This window comes from Drosophila suzukii, chromosome X, assembly GCF_043229965.1.
Source record: "Drosophila suzukii chromosome X, CBGP_Dsuzu_IsoJpt1.0, whole genome shotgun sequence".
Taxonomy (NCBI): Eukaryota; Metazoa; Arthropoda; class Insecta; order Diptera; family Drosophilidae; genus Drosophila; species Drosophila suzukii.
In genome coordinates this window covers 309,667-326,559 of record NC_092084.1, presented here as the reverse complement: position 1 = coordinate 326,559, position 16,893 = coordinate 309,667, and the positions used below count along the sequence as shown (strand labels likewise).

General features: G+C 44.2%; 2 protein-coding genes across 3 annotated transcripts; one reads left to right on the top strand and one right to left on the bottom strand.

Annotated features, from left to right (window-relative positions):
* Positions 1 to 123: 123 nt before the first annotated feature.
* Positions 124 to 5,251, bottom strand: per (period circadian regulator). 2 transcript variants are annotated; one of them, XM_017081391.4, is made up of 8 exons: positions 5,110 to 5,251; positions 3,487 to 4,514; positions 3,047 to 3,403; positions 1,322 to 2,961; positions 982 to 1,212; positions 736 to 876; positions 452 to 635; positions 124 to 393 (listed from the first exon to the last, which is right to left on the bottom strand). In XM_017081391.4, exons 1-7 carry the CDS (start codon positions 5,202 to 5,204, stop codon positions 564 to 566), a joined length of 3,564 nt encoding a protein of 1,187 aa, XP_016936880.1. In that variant the 5' UTR covers positions 5,205 to 5,251; the 3' UTR covers positions 124 to 393; positions 452 to 563. The 2 variants fall into 2 exon arrangements, with proteins under 2 accessions (XP_016936880.1, XP_065723829.1); XM_065867757.2 differs by lacking the exons at positions 124 to 393; positions 452 to 635; positions 736 to 876; positions 982 to 1,212 and having other exon boundaries at positions 2,322 to 2,567; positions 2,644 to 2,961.
* Positions 5,145 to 16,857, top strand: LOC108015131 (uncharacterized). The gene is made up of 3 exons (XM_017081394.4): positions 5,145 to 5,278; positions 15,485 to 16,235; positions 16,719 to 16,857. Exons 1-2 carry the CDS (start codon positions 5,261 to 5,263, stop codon positions 16,217 to 16,219), a joined length of 753 nt encoding a protein of 250 aa, XP_016936883.1. The 5' UTR covers positions 5,145 to 5,260; the 3' UTR covers positions 16,220 to 16,235; positions 16,719 to 16,857.
* Positions 16,858 to 16,893: the final 36 nt, after the last annotated feature.

Genomic DNA, 16,893 nt, shown 5'->3' with positions numbered 1-16,893 from the left:
ACATTTAAATTAGCCCATTTTGTAGTTACTTATATGTATCTTTACCTTATCAACTTCACCAAAGTATACAAATCGCAAAGCATAAGTGCCGGAAACGTCTGTTTGAAATAAATAAAGCAGCGATTGGTTTTTGCAATTTATTACACAAACGAATAATAAATAAAAATGTCTTAAAAACTAGAAAAAGTAAAGTATTTAACGCTCAGATGCATTTTTTGAAGAATTTTAATTTTCGACACATGTAATATTTCTGAATTGAGATCTATGTAATTTGCAAGTCCAGCCGGTTCGGTATTATTAAGAAATCTTCACCAGTTCATCTTGCTGTCTTCGTTGCTTCAATAAGATTCAGAATAGTTGATATCCTACGGATATGTTCGTAAATTCGGAGAACTTAAAGGGAAACTCAGGTTTAGCTGTGACACCAGGTCAGGTGATTAAAACTGCTCACTCTTTTCTAGGATTCCTGCTTGTCCTCTGTGATTGCTGCTCGGTTCGTCCTAGGGATCGACATTGTGCACTCGATTGTGTACGTCGGTCAGCAGCAACTGAGGGTTTGGCTACTACCCATCCCCATGCTGCGTCTGGTCCTCCTCGGGGTGTTCCATGATCTTGCTCTCCGAATTGGTGATGCTCTGTGGACATTAGAAGTGTGGCTTTAGGAATCAAATAACTCTAAAGATTTTTGAAAAACCCCAAAGATATTTGTAAGACTGTTGGGACCTAAGTAAATACCTTTAGTTTACGATGCTTGGGGTCCTTTTCGGTGTCCGGCGGACTCTCCGATCCATCCGTGGTCTTGATGAAGGATGAGTAGAACGAGGAGAAGCTGGAGCCATCCATGTCATCGCTGTTCCCATTGCTGTCCGTGTATTTCTGTGGATAAGTAGGTGTTGTTATAATGTGTGTAGTCAACTTCCAATGACCTATTATGATCATTAAAATTACAAATTTTCCTCGTTATATTTTATCCATAATTACCTTGTTGTTGGTGGGATTACTGCTGCAGGGAGGGGAGTTGTAGTCCCCCATCACGGAGGGAATGGAAGAAGAGTCGGGCACCTCCTTCTTGCAGGGATCCGACACAGTCACATTGGAACCCGGCTCTGCCTTGACGGAGGTGGTCTGTGAGGAGGGCCGTTGCACCTGGGCGGTGGTTGTGACCGAGTGGAACGCCCCAGGTACCTTCTTCGTCATTGACGCTGGCGTGGCCTGCGGGGAAATTGGGAGAAGGTTAGTTATCCAAACGTCTGAATCAGACCCGGCCAGAAAGGGAAGCACTCAGAATGCTCGTCTGGAACTAGCCCATCCGCTCACTCACTGTGTACACCGTTTTGTTGTAGGCTGACTGAGACCCCAACGGCCGCTCCGGTATCTGTAGGGCATTGGCCATCCCGGGGAAGGGCATCGGTTGGTACATCATGGCCGTGGCGGCCGCCGCCGCTGGATGTGTATAGAAGAGGGAGGGATGTGGATACATCACGCCGGCCATGTACTGAAGCGGCATGGCCTGCGCGGCCGCTGCTGCTGCCTGCTGCGAGGTGGTGGGCAGCTCCACGCCACTCTTGTGCGGGTGCTTGTGGATCCTAGGGGAGCGTGTGGGACTAGTGGGCGTCAAGGAGGCGGGGATGTAGTAGAACGTTGGGAAGAGGCCGGCGGAGGAGAAGCTGCTCTGGGCCATCGCCGTGTGCGTGGAGTGGACGGGCGGGGTGATGCCCACCGAGAATGGCGGCCAGAGGTTGATGTTCTGGGTGCAGGAGGGATACGAGGAGGGTCCTGGCGTGGAGCTGCCCACCGAGGAGGTGGCTCCGGCCGCCCCTCCTGTTCCTCCCCCTCCTCCTGGGGTTCCTGCTCCCGATGTTGTCGTGGTCCTGCCGTCTTGAGTTCCCACTATACCTGGCCCGGTTCCTCCTCCGCCTGCCACACCTGCTCCCCCTGACCCCACCCCACCAGATCCCGCGGCTGCTCCCCCGCTTCCTGGCGCCCCTTTGACCGCATCCGTTCCCAAGGCCATCTGCTGCTTGGGTTTGTTCGCCTCTCCCTCCCACGAGTGGGAACCGCCCCTTTTTATCCCGTGTCCTGGGCCACTGTACTCCAGCATCTTAAGGGTGTCGTTTGTGGACTTCTTGCTCTTTTCACCAGAGCGTCCTCGCGACTCGCGGTGTTTCTTCAGCATAAACTTTTCCATTTCGTCGTTGTGCTTGTTGAGCAGCGATTCGGTAAGCGTAATGGGCGGTGTGGCGGCGCCTCCGCCTCTGGAGGAGCTGGTCGTGCCGGTTCCTGTTCCAGTTCTCGTACCGGTTCCTGTTCCTGTTCCTGTCCCAGTTCCAGTACCTGTGCCCGTTCCTGTGCCCGTGCCCGTTCCGCCCGTGCCCGCAATGCTCGTATTGGTCACACTGCTCATATGGATATTACTGGCGGTGGTGAAGTTGCCCGAGGAGCCACTGCCCCCACTACCCTCGTGCACGGGACTCATCGGTCCACTGGCCCCACTGACACAGGTGCCCCGCGGCTCCGGCGGCTCCGTCTTGGGCGGATCGAGCTCCGCCGGCGCCGTGACCGGCTTGCTGTTGAAAAAACGCAGCAGGTTCTCGTTATAGTTTAGCTGGTTGTAGCTGGGCGGCGTCTCTGTGGAGCTCTTACTGTCATAGTAGTCATGGTGCGGCGAGATCTCGCCGAGCATCACGCTGTCCCGCTCCGAGACAGTCAGCTCGTTCTCGTGCGGAAGCTCCAGCTTGAGGTCAGCCCGGGACACCTCGTCCATAAGAGTCTCCATGAAGCTGGCGAGTGCCTGGCAGCGACGGGAGACCTCCTGTTTGACCGTATCCGAAGGGCGGGACACGGTCTCCGCCAGGCGCTTCACGATGTCCTCCTTGATTCGCGTGTTCCGGCTCTGGGCTTCCTCCGATATCTTGAGCTTGCACGTGGGCGCCGCTTCGAAGACATTGCACTGTTTGGGTCCTGGGGATGTTCAAGTTCAACATTTTATTAAATCTGTCAAGGTTTGGTTGGGGATTAAGATAATGGGAAGGAACGGCGGACTCACCCTGGAAGACTCGATGATGTCCGACCACGAACTCCAGCTTGCGGGACCACGGATTCACGAAGCTGGTCCACTCGGTCTCCAAGAGTACGTAGCACCCGTTCTGGATGAGAAAGCGGTACGGCTTGCTGCAGAAGGAAGCGCCAGCCGTCTGGCCCTTCTTCATAACCGTCTCGTAGGTCTCCTTCATAACGGTGAGGTCCTCGTGGTGGTAGAAGTCCATAATGCTGCGTCCTATCAGGTCCTGTGGCAGATAGCCCAGCGCACTCACCGCCGCACTGTCCACATGCGAAATAATACCGGTGGCCGTGTGGCGGATGGCGAACTTGGGGCTCTTCTGGGAGAGGATCTCGTCGGGAACTAGGAACGAATTGTGAAAGTATGGTAAGTCACACCATCTAAATCTGTTTCTCTTGTTTTAAACCATTTTTGCTGAGACTTACCCTTGTAGCTGCTCTTGATCGGAGTGGCGCAAATGACGAGCAGCATGTTGGTGCCATTGGAGACCATGTAGTTGTCGGGTCGCGCCTCCTCCGGGGCCTCTCTGAAGGTGAGACCCAGCCGAAAGGGTTCGTAGCTGACCGGTCGCCCGATCACTCCGAATCCACCGGACTTCAATCCTCGATAGCGTCGCAGCATCACGCAGAACGTGCTCTTGGCATCCTTTGGCATACTGCCCCGGGATTCGGCGATAGGTATGCCCGTGGTTATTTGACTGGCGAACGTGGCCCGATCCTTGAGATGCACAAAGTCGATGAAGGATCTACCTAGCCACATGTCGCGTGGAAAGCCCAGGACATCGGTGATGCTAGGCGTGGTGTACAGGACAATGCCGTCGTGCATGGATATTACGCAGCAAAAGCTGTCCTCCTTGACCCGCTCCCCTCGCTGCCCACCGGCTGCTCCAGCACCTACTCCCGTCATGGACTCCAGTTTTCCCGGGGCTGATTCCCAGGTCTTCTCGAATTTCGCCAGGCTGCTGTCCAGACCGGAGGCGTGACCCACTCCGCCGCAACCGCCCACTCCGCCGCCCATTGAAGGCGGCACTATGGTCACGGACAGCGGCGAGGGGATGGGAAAGCTCTGGGCCTCCGACTTGGCTACGCCCTCGCCCCGATCCGCTTCCGACTCGGATCCGGACTGATCCTCCTCCTCCTCCTGCTGCAGCTGCTCTGTGGCCTCGGGCTCGTTGCCATCCTCGCCGTGCTGCTGGTCCTGCAAAGTCTGCTCGTCTCCGCATCCACTGCCACTGGGCCGCGGCTTCTCCTCCGCTCCCTCCAGGGATGTCGCCGCCGAGATCAGGGACTGTACCTGCGTCTGCCCCGCCCCTTTGTTCTTCTTCTTCTTGCGCGACTTGTCCTTGTTCCGCTTGATGATCATGTCGCTACTGCTCGCCTGCGTCGAGGGCTTACCGCCATAGCCACTGCTGCCGGAGGAGTGGCTTCCGCTTAGGCGGGACTTGGAGCTGCCACTGCAATAGTGAAGGGGTTGAAAAATAACCGTTTGTAGGGTGGCCAAAGCCCATTCAGTGCGCCAAAATATTTGTGTACCCTTATCTCGGAAGGCACTGACTTAAGTACATACATAGAAAATAAAACCCTAGAGATGTTTAATATTGGTTGCATACTTTCCGGGTCTTACAGTTTAGCTTAATACAGCTAAACTAAAATACTTTTGACTCTTGAGTCTAGTGCTAATTTGAAAAGTAACGAATTCATAAGATAAAGAAATCGAAAGTGTCACCCCCCTCATTTTGTATTTTACTTTTTATCGAATCAAAGTGCTGCCACCCTTTCTACAAAACAACAGTTATAACCAAGCGTTGAAGGAGAAGCGCACGAAATCTTGTTGTGGCCAAATATATTAAATTAACTTAATAAACAGCCAAATGCTCAATTCAATATGTGCAAAACTAGATAAGTGGTTCTGGTTACCGCGGTGGTTTGTCCCCGCCACCATTCGTGCTCTAGCCCCACATCCTGACTGGGAAACAGGTGGGTGCTCCCACAACAGCTATCAAATAGCAACGTCATTGCAGTGTGTGTGCAGACTTTTGGAGGACTTACCTGCGCTGCGACTGACTGTTGCTGCAGCTGTTTGAATACGCCGAGTCGGACACCTTGGTGTTGTGTGTGGACTCCGTGGACTCGCCGCCCTCCATGTTGTTTAAATTATCCAGTTTGCCGGTTTACGTGGAGGCAACGTTGGTGTTGCGAGATGTCTGAAAATCGTAAGGTAACCATTTATACATGATTTGTATTTAAGCTTATGTGTCCTAAATATGTATGTTCTAACTTTAATAACTTAAACCATTTAAATCTGCTAACACCCACTTCCGAAGCAGTCGTTTCATTTCATTGCGCCCCTACCAAACTTTAACTTTCGCTCTGTTTGGTAACCAATTAGTTTTCCGTGTAAAAGGATTTGTAAAATTCGAAATGTTTCAACAAGTTGCCCAACCGCATTGCAGAATCGACTTCTACTTTCATTCAAAACAAAGTCGCTGCATGAATGTGAATCGTTTGTATTGTGAAATAGTTTCACTTCGGCCGAGTGACGAAATGAACCACAGATTTGTTGCGGCATTGTGTTACGACTCACAAAAATCGGGCTTCTGTGGCGATTGCAGCTTTCTTTCAATCAATCAATTCGTTGTCGGCCCTCATCAAAATACTTGAGTATGCATATATGTATTTGATTTTATTCACGTTGTTTGCCTTTATTTCCTTCAACTCGTTCGAGAATCTCAAGAAGTAACTTATTTGGTTTGCCATTAGCTGTGAGTAAACATCGTTTGAGCTTCCTTAAATGTATAAGTAAGGAAGATAAGTTATAAACTGATGATAAAATCTGTCTTGATGTGGCCTGAACACGCTGGTCAATATCATACATTAAGCCAATTCTCACATTTATTAACGCGTTATTAATGGCATATTAAATAATTTTTTTGTAACGAAATCGGAAAACAGTATATACTGCTTACATTATAATTTTGAAGCAGATGTTATGTTCAACTAAAAGTGGATTTTAAACTAAGAAGAAATATACTCTAAGTTAATCATAAGGACGAATTAGCTTGTTAAGTTGAAACTCAGTTACGACCAGTTATAATCAGCTACTATTTTTTAAAAAAGTTCGAGCACTCGGATGTTCCTAAATATCAAAACCATTCGTACTTGCTGGTAAAAAGGCTTCACTATGGTAATTAAGGACGGTGTGGCAGGGAGGAGGAAAAATGTTGCATTCACGTGCAGCTGCAGGCGTTGTTTGTAGTGCTTTCGTTGTTCCCGACAACGGATGCCGTTATGCAGTCGCAATGCACTTAGCTGTTGAATCGCAAATACAAATACCTTCAAACACACCCACACCCAAACACAGATAGATTGATGCACAGCTAAAAGATACATCTTCTGGGAGACGCATAAGTTGCATGCCGCTTTTCAGAGCAGTTTTGAATTTTGCTGACTTGTTAAACATTCTAGCAAGAAAAATGTCCCATAACCAAAAAATTATTTCGTAAGCGTTTATATACGTAATACCGAAAACATTTTATGGAGTTCACTTACAAAGATTACGTAAGTTTGGGTTTAATTTCCCCAATTTGCCGCAATCAGCAAGCCCAAAAAATACTTGTATAAGCACTAAAAACGCAAAGCATTGTATGAGCGTTAGGGTGGACCCCAGATTTATCGAATAGATTATCTTTAGAATCTCCTACATACTGTTTATTTTGCACTGGGCTCTTGAATTTTCAGCTGTAACTAAATACGGATTTTAAGCTACATTTGATTGTTGAATTTTACATGTTGCACACTGAATTCCAAGAACTAAAAAAAACGTATGAAATAAAATTTGCTGACTAAAACAACTAAAAATTCAAAATGTTCTATTCAATGTTATAAAATCTAACCGATTAATTACGTTAAAATGTTTCATCTTTAATGAAGTACAGACTGAAAAAAGCTTAAACAAATTAACTAATTGGTCCTAACTATCGACACTTTAAGAGCCTTAACTTCAATTAAAAAGAAAACTCTTAAACGTTAAGCTATAAACCACTTCGTCGAGCCTCCAAATTGTATAATTCAACAGATAACCCAGTTTACAACGTATACGTCAGTAAACTTTGACGCAGTTTCGTCAAACGCTAACAAATCAAAAAGGGGCCAACTGGTCGAGTCCTTGCAGGAGGCTTGGATTGCGGGATTACATTTGGTCGTGCGTCACTCGCGAGGATGTTAGATAATGCAGTGAAGAAAGCGCGGCAGACGGTGGATAACAGTTCCATAACCGAGGAGTAGGGGTTGTCAGTTATAGGTTTGCGTTGTGGGAAAATACAATGCACAAAGGGGGAGGGCGAGCTATTAATGTTTTTCGGTTTCACTTGTATAACATGTCTGGGGCTCTACATATCTGTTTAACATAAATATTTATTTATCGTGAATAAATGGGACCACGTGGCGTATGCGAACTGGATGAGCTGCAATAAGCTGCATTTTCACACCAATTTTCGTTCAAGAATAGTTACTCAATAATTTACCTATGATTGGGCATATTCGTTTATATTATTTTACATGCTAAGTTTTTATATACAACAAGAACGAATCTTGGGCCCACTCTACGTATGCGTAATATCCTGTAACCCACAATAGTTACATATATGACTTCCCATTGTTACGTGTGGGGAAATGACTTAGTTGCAAGCCAGTCAATGCAAGCAAATTTTTTTTTACTGATGCGCATATGTGCACTTTTAGGCCAATTGGTTTAACGTTTTCCCAATGCAACATGTTTGGAAAACAAAACGCTAGTCTAAATTTGTATTTATATTTATCCGAAAGTATCGTTCAGTAGGGTCAGGTATGTGTTTGTAGCTTTTGTTTACGCTACAATTGATTACAATTTTTAGCGCTTTGTGCAACGTGCACTGTGCGGTCGGCACTTATTAATAAACAATATATATGTACGCCATAGAGGCGTTATGAACCAAGTTTTTTATGTAAGTTGGGCCCGAGTTGTTTTTTTTGCAATATGATAATGGGTCTCTCTCCGGCCTGTTGCTATTTTGTGTTTTTTATTGCAACAACGTGACAATTGCACTTACACTCTCGCTGGCTCTCCCTGATGCACTCTTGAGAGTATGAGATAGGTTTATATCAAGTTTTCGGCTTTATTTCTCACTTTTGAAACCGATTTTAATTCAGCTCCGGCACTCTCACTGTCTCCAAATAAATGAAACGTATTGTTTATAGGAAAAAATGTGTCTTGCGTGGTTCTAGAGGACGTTGTTTCGATTTTTGAAATATTACGATTGACGGCAACCGCGTTAGTCGACCTTCTGGCTTTAAGTCCGCACGAATACTAGCTGTGGCCCGCAAGCTCCGATATGTGTATATGCCGTCGTATATTCGCATTCTGAGAATTTTCTCACACTCAATCGCTGCTCTCCGCTGTCGCTGAGAATCGGAAGAATCGTGCTCGCTCGGGAATCGGATGATATACTCGGATTCTTCTGACATTAACCCTTGAGCGGAGCTTTTGTAAACCCTTTAACTAAATAAGCTTAAAAAAGTTGTTTGAAAAGTTGAAATTATAAATACATTTGCTGTTGAAGTTTTATTTTCAGAAAAAACTTTTTTTTACCCATGTCATATCCGCTTTATTAATTTATATGATTTTCTTCTAACTTAAAGCCTTAACGCAGAGAACACACTTTACAAATTACAAGGAATTACAAAAGGACAATACAATCATATATGCACATTTCTTTCAGTTTGAATTTAATTTTTTGTTTGTTTATATGTATTTTATATTTGGAACTTCCGAACTCATTGAATTTAAAACCAGACCCCGCGTACTAACTTGAGGTTAAGGAAAGCTACGGAATCCGTTGTCTTTTTGGGGGTGGTTGGGTGGCGTCGGGTGGCCGCCGGCGGGCTGGCAGCACGTTTTCTGGGCGGTGTTTTCCGAGGGGTGCCTGGGCGGACGATTTGCGGGTCAAGTCACGCAATTCGCCACGTGAGCGTCGGCTTTTCACTGCCTACGGCTTTCATGGGACGCTTTTTGCACTCGGGCCTGCCCCACGGTGGCTTTTGCATGCAGGCACTGACATTTCGCAACGCATTACTCACCCACAATCTTTCATCTATCGCCAGTTCGCGTACAGACACAAATGAAAGTGGCGCCAAGCTTTTGGCCCCCAATCCCTCTGTTTGCCCCTCGGAAGCTTTACCTGGGCAGGTGTGCTCTGTGGCACGTACTGATTGAAATGCCAGCGACAGCTGATTTTCCTTTGCTTTTCCATCTCCGCCCACCTGGCTATCGATTGCCAATGGGTATTGGGTTTAGAAGGCAGCAAGCGCGTGTTGTAGCCAACAGGTGGCGTCACACATCAGCAACAAGGGATTCCCCGTAGTCGTAAGGGCGTTGAACTCTATGTGGGGGAGTGACTGGATTTTGAGGCCAGGCTTTTCTTGAGTATATCACACGAGGAGGTAATCTTTCTTTCCTGCAATAAAATAGGACTTAGTTGGGGCTAGGTGGCGCAAGCCACAAGCAAGAATATCTCCATCTCTCTTTCACTCTCTTCAGCTGAGTAACTGGTATTTGATAGTCGATGACATCGACTTTATTACGTATACGTATAAGATAAATTTATAGCTAACATTTAACCCAAAAAAAAGAAACGATCTTTAAATAATAGTGAACAACTACAGAACTGTTTTGTTTTACGCTTACAGCTTTTAGCCTGTCCCTTAAACAATCGGCCTTCTTAGAATGAAAAGGCTAAAAGGTAAAGGCGATATAAGCTGAGTAAGACCAGATAAATTATTTGGAAAAAAAATGATATTGCCGATTTTCTAAAATGTAGGTTCAATTTTATTTTGAGTGTAGCGGGCCAAATTGTTATAGCCATCTTTGATTTAGTCAGCGACCACGATGACTTGGCGATTAGTTAAACATGCAAGCAAACATCTTACCCCTGAAACGAGAAAAACCCTTGAAATAGACTTCAAGAAATTTTTTCCAGTACATTGATTCCGAATAATAAGGCGGGACCTCGGCAATCAGGTCCCAGCAACTGTGATTAAATCGATGGTCTATGTTTATTACATTTACCAAAAATGTACATGCACTCAACGTAAAATTAACCCTAAAGTCAAGGAAATCGCCTTATTTTTGTCTTCAAGACAAGCGCGCCATAAATTTTAGTAATCTTAGTAAGATAAAGGCAGAAGGAAGCGTTTCCGACCCCATAAAGTATATATATTCTTGATCAGGATCACTAGCCGAGTCGATCTAGTCTGTCCGGATGAACGCTGAGATCTCGGAAACTATAAGAGCTAGGCTATTGAGATTTGGCGTGCAGATTCCTGAGCTTCTTACGCAGCGCAAGTTTGTGTCAGCAGAGTGCCACGCCCACTCTAACGCCCACAAACCGCTTAAAACTGTGGCTCCTACAGTTTTGATGCTAGATATAAAATTTTAACTGAAATGTATTAGTCTCGGCAATACCTATCGATTGACCCAAAAAAAAGTTTGCCACGCCCACTTCAGCGCACACAAACTTCAAAAAATTGTAAATATGAACGCGGATATCTCGGATAGCTATCAAAGATAGAGAAATGGGATCTCAGGCTTAGATTCCGTTGCCTTGTACGCAGTGCCAGTTTGTTACGCGAATGTGCCACGCCCAATCTAACGCCCACAAACCGACCAAACCTGTGGGGCCCACAATTTTCATGCTATATACAAAATTTTAACTAAATGTATTGGTCTCGTCAATACCTATCGATTGATCCAAAAAAAGTTTGACACGCCCACTCTAACGCGCATAACGCTTAAATCTGTCTACCGCCCACATAACCGCATATTGAGATCACGGGTAAGTGGCGCATTTCAATCTCGCTTTGCTGCTTGCATACCTCAATTTCCCTTTGGCAACAATTTCTTGAATGTAAAAAAGCTTTTCTAAGCAGTATAAATATTTTCTAAAAAATAAAACAAGGAAGAACGCTATAGTCGAGTACCTCGACTATCAGATACCCGTTACTCAGCTAAAGGGTCCAAAGAGAAATGGAGATATGCAAGCAGCAAAGCGAGATTAAAATACGCCACCTACCTAGCTCTTATAGTTTCCGAGATCTCAGTGTTCATCCGGACGGACAGACAGACGGACAGATGGACAGACGGACAGACGGACATGGCTAGATCGACTCGGCTAGTGATCCTGATCAAGAATATATACGCTTCCTTCTGCCTGTTACATACTTTCCGACGAATCTAGTATACCCTTTTACTCTACGAGTAACGGGTATAATCATGTTCATTACATCTTAGTATTGTATGTATGCAATGAGGGCTTCTTAAATGTTGGTTGAATATTAAGTATTTGGGAGCATGTGCAACCGTGGTTCGAGAAGTAACTGGTGTTATTAATGAGAACTGCGGGGGAGAGGATGGGGAATGTAGAAAATTTTAATTAGTTAGTAATGTATCTTCCTGAAAAAACTTACATTAATATTTCTCCGCCGGAGGGATCGAACCCGAGTTTTCCGCGCGAGCCAATGTGACACTTAAATTAGGTTTGGCAAACCTAGCATTGTATATATGTAAGTAGTGAATTTTACTTATAGCGCTCTGTACCATTCGCGATTTAGGTATCTATGCATTTTAATGCAATTTTCATATGTAAGTGTAATCATATAAGTTTATAGTAAAGACCTTTAACTCAAATATTGTGTACATGTCTTAATTTGTAAATGTATAAATGATAAATGATATAACTTAATATCTGAATTTTATCGTTTATTATAGTTTATGATAGCCATTTCCTACATTTTAATAGCGCTTTCTTAATTTAGGGAAATTGCCTTGATTTCTAAAATTTAGAGCACATTTTGAGCGTACATATGTTATAAACAGGAACCCCTTGCAGAGCCAGCTAAGGAGTCACTTTCCACCCTATACGCAAATTGTATTGTTGTTGTGTACTCTTGTCGAGCTTCTTCACAAATGGGTTGAATTGACTTTAACTCCCTGTTAGCCCAACCCAAGTGAAGAAAGATGCTATTATTTTATCGGCTTTTTCATCGGTCTGCGGTGGCTTGGAATAATTGAATTTTATTAATTGGCGGCTTTGCCGGCGTCGAGTGGGTGTGAAAATCCCTTTGACTTGGCCCACTCCTCACAAACCTCCATTGTGGGCCACGTGGTGGTGTTTGCCGAAGTTTGCCGGAGTTTGCTGGGGTTTTTTCTTATCTATCCCGGCCACACACGTGCCAAAAAGTCACTGACGCCTGCCCGAAAATGATAAAGAGCATTCGAATTAGCCACCAAACTGCTACTAATTTGGTTTTGATGCTGGAAACTGTTGACTTTCCTCACTTTTTCACTCTCGGGCTTTTTTGATATGATGTGGTTTTATTTGATTGCCACTAATCGGATTTCGGGGGGTGGTTTTGGGTGAGTGTCGGTCGGACTGTGAGCGGGATTAGATCTGGGTTCCCAAGGCCCACCCTCTAATGCCCACGTGACGATGGCTTAAGAACCTGCTTATGAATACGGATTGCGATTAGATGGCAGTGATCTACTTCAGGTGGGCTGTAAGGGTACTTCATTTTCCCTTTGCCTTTGAAAATAATATTAAGGTTAAAAAAAAACAAGGAATTCTGTTGTCAAGTGTCTTAACAAGTATCATTCATTATACACCGAACATCCAATTTTAAACAAGATTTTTTGCTCCACTTAAATAAGTTTATCAACCCGTAAGCTGCACATAATATGTAGATTAAATAACCAAAGCATAAGGTTCCCTTTTCTTTCCTTGCGAAATGGGGCTTTCATTTAAAAGGAATTCGCGAAGCTAAGGTGTCAGCATGACGGAGGCACACCTCGACGTGGCTTACAGCCGCTTCCTACTGGCCACCGACTACGAGCGGAGACTGGTGCAGAACGAACGCCGCATCCTGGCCGGGAGCATGTCCCGTCGGCTGGTGCGGTCGCTTGCAAATCGTTGGACTGGCCGACTATGCACAGAAAAATGTGTTCCGCATCAGCGAGGATTGCCCCGACTGCATCAACATTTACGACAAACCGCCACTCCAGACTTGTTCCTTCTGAAGCCGGGATTCCATGGTCACTTTAACCCTGCTCTTTCAGGATTCGAATCATGCATGCACTATTTATACTCATCTCATCAAGCTTTAGGGACAGGATTTGTTGGGAAGACAGATCCCTTGCGCTGTACAGTAAACCATTCACACCATTAGCTTTGTGAGCCCCTCCAGGAAAGCGATGCAGCTGCATTAGTGGCCAGTTTTGGAAGAGATGAGAGATCAGGATAGACAGAATGACTTTAAACATCAGGAGCATCCTGAGAGTCCCGAAAGGCTAGAACTAGTGGAAATGCCAGAACCAATATTACTGTCCCAAGTTGGTCCCATGGCAATGAAATATCTCCAAATCGAACTAAATCGAGCTCGTAGGTAAATTGTCCCCGAGCGGCGTTACTTGCTCAATCCGTGGCCCTGTGATTTTTGAGATCCCACTTCGAAATTAAGAAATTATGAATTTAGTTTTTGATAAATTTGCCTGTGCCAAAAAGATGTCTTGTGAAATAAACGTCCGGGTCCTAACAACCCTTAGCGCTCTTGACAAAACTCCGCCTTCTAGCGCCTGCGCGTTACTTACTCCTAACCTCTTTTACCCTTACTCTTCTGAATTTTTTGCTGTGGTAATTAATTAGACAATTCGATTTTAAGGCGTGGAACAACGAGGAAAGGCCAGTTCTTGGTAAATGACAGAGGCGTTGAAATTTCAACGCCTTTGGGGTAAACTTTCTACTTAATCCCAGATTAAGATTAACATCTTCGAAGAGTAAAATAAAAGGTTGCAAACACTTAATGGTTATTTGCACTTGGAAACTCAATTTTAAGGAAATAAAATGAAACCAATTTTACCAATACCAACAAACCATATTTTATTTCAGAATGTATAAAATAGTTTATTTTTAAAAGAGTAATTGAGTAATTTAATTCATTACTTGAGTAATTGTATACCGATATAGAAGTGTGATACCTCTATGAATTTGTGTTCACATTTTTGTATAATCTACACTCAAATATTTCGTTCAATCGAGGTTCGAAATTTGACCATATTTTCATGTTACATTTTTCCATCATTTCAATAGCTTTCAGAATGGGACACCAACACTGCTCTTCTATTATTTATAACTTGAGTTAAAGACTACCGATTTAAAAGTGGGATACCTCTATGAATTTGTAGTTTAATTCTCTGATATTCTACACTAAAATTTTTTTTTTAAGCGAGGGTCAAAATTTTAACCCATTTTCATGTTTGATTGCTCTGCAATTCCAATGGGGTCCAGAATGGCAGCCCAAAAATGAACTTCTAGATTCCCTAACATGACATATAGGACCCCGATCTTTAAGAGGGATACCTCTAAGAATTTGTGGCTTAATTCTCTGATATTCTGCATTAAAATTTTTCATTTAAGCTAGGGTCAAAATTTTAACCCATTTTCATGTTCGATTGCTCTGCAATTCCAATGGGGTCCAGAATGGGAACCCAAAACTGAACTTCCAGATTCTATAACTTGACTTATAGGATCCCGATTTTCAAGTGGGATACCTGTATGAATTTGTGGTTTAGTTCTCTAATACTTTACATTAAATGTTTTTTTTAAGCGACGGTCAAAATTTTAACGTTTTCATGTTCGATTGTTCCGTAATTCCAATGTTGTCCAAAACGGGAACTGACTTGACTTATAACTTGACTTATAGGATCCCTATTATGAAGTGGGATACCTCTTCGAATATTTGTTTAAATTCTTTTATAGTTTAAATTAAAATATTTCGTTTAAGCGAGTGTCAAAATTAGAGTCTATTTTCATGTTCAACTTTTTTGTAATTCCAATGGCTTTCAGAATGGGAACCAAAATTGCACTTCTATAAACCATAACTTGATTTATAGACTACCGGTTTAAAAGTGAAATACCTTTATGAGTTTGTGCTTAAATTCCCTAATTAACTACATTAATATATTTCCTTTAAACGAGGGTCAAAATTTGAGCCAATTTTCATGTTCAATTTCAGAATGTGACCCCAAAACTGCACTTCTTTAATCCATAACTTGGGTAGTTTTATATTCATGTTCAATTTTTCTGTAATTCTAATGGCTTTCAGAATGGGAACCCAAAACTGCACTTCTATAAAATATGAGGTTGTTTAATTTCTCCAATAATCTACATTTTAATATATATTTGAAGAAGTAGGCTTCTGCTTTTCCTGTTACCAATTGTTTAAAGGTTCCATTTTATTAGTTTTCTAAAAAGTTTAGTAATGCTTACAGTGATCTTGGCGTGTTAAAATTCTCGGTTACACATAATTTAAAAATTTTCTCTGCTTTTATTATAATTAGGGATACCGATACGGATACGCAATCGGAATCGAAATGAGCTATACGAACCTCCTGCGCCAGCAAAACGTGGTGGACGACTGTCAGCGGGTGAGTTGCAACCGCGGTCCGGCGTCCAATCTCTCAAGACGCTGTGTGATCAGCCGGGACATCGTGATCGGATGCAGGATGGAACAATGCGATCCAGACTTGCCATATATGCTGGAGCCCACGTGGAGTGTCTACCTGCGATCCGGTCGTGATGGCGGTGATCTGTCCCGCTTCGTGCGGAGGGCCACCTTTAAGATGTCGCCGCGACTGCCGCTGAGATTACACGTGGCGGACAGTGCTCCGTTCGAGATCAGCGAGGTGCTGGGCAGCGACTTTCCTGTGGAGGTGCAGGTGCAGTATGTGGACGCCCGGATGTCAGCCACCTCGTACGTATTCCGACCCCGAGTGGTGCGTGAGGGGCATGGCGGGATCAGCGAGGAGGTGACCGACAAAATGATATTCGTGAATCCCACGCCCTCGATGAGGTTGAGCCTCACACCCGTTTATGTTCCGTGTGTGAGTGGTCCGCCCAAGGCCAGGGTATCCTCCGAGTCCCAGTTGGAGCGCCCCGAATCGGATAAAAAGGGTGAGCGGGAGGAACGGGATCGGGAGCAGGTTGGCGATGTGGCACGGCAAACGCAACCGCACCCCACTCTGCTCAAGAAGCGCCTAAGTGTGGGTGAAAACTACCCTAACAGCCACCAGTAAATTATACTATTCACAGGTGAGTAAACTGGGTTGATTTGTATGGACGAAAAAAAGTGACAAATCATAGGGGGGAAAATATTCTAAATAATGTTGCTAAAGAAACTACGACTCGAGAATCACATTTGTCCCTCCGCATTGCAAAAGAAGAAAAATGGAACGGAATTTTATTTTTTTAATGCATTTTCTTTAAAGCGGAAAGAAAGATTTCGGCTTGAAGTATGAGTAAGTAATCTCGCAATTTTTTTCTGATTGTTGCTAAGGGAACCATTATATGATATTGTAAATGCTGAAATATCAATAAAATATTAAAACAAAATATTAAAATATGGATAAGATAGATATTTATATTTCGTTTTATTATTCTTAAACATCCCAATCGCGTTACTTTAATAAAACTAAATATTAGGGTAGCTAACTTCGAAGACCCAAACCAAATCAAATTGCTTTAGGAATTCGTATCCAAAATGGGTAACCAATTGCTCCGTATTTAACCCTACAGCACCAAAATAACACATCAACACCTCAACGCCAAGGTCGGAACCGCCCATTTTGTGTGTATGCCTCATCCTGGGGTGGTTCGCTGCTTCCTTGGCCACGCCTTCATTCTAAAGGGGGTTGGTTAGCAACCACAGAGTCACAGAACTCAGCACTTAGTCAGTTGCTCACTTCGCTGC

Bases quoted from the DNA above. Each gene is read 5' to 3' on its own strand.
- per (XM_017081391.4), bottom strand. From the start codon at position 5,204: ATGGAGGGCGGCGAGTCCACGGAGTCCACACACAACACCAAGGTGTCC. The intron at 4,515-5,109 runs GTAAGTCCTCCA...TCACTATTGCAG, and splicing joins AACAGTCAGTCGCAGCGCAG to TGGCAGCTCCAAGTCCCGCC. The intron at 877-981 runs GTAATTATGGAT...ACTTATCCACAG, and splicing joins GTAATCCCACCAACAACAAG to AAATACACGGACAGCAATGG.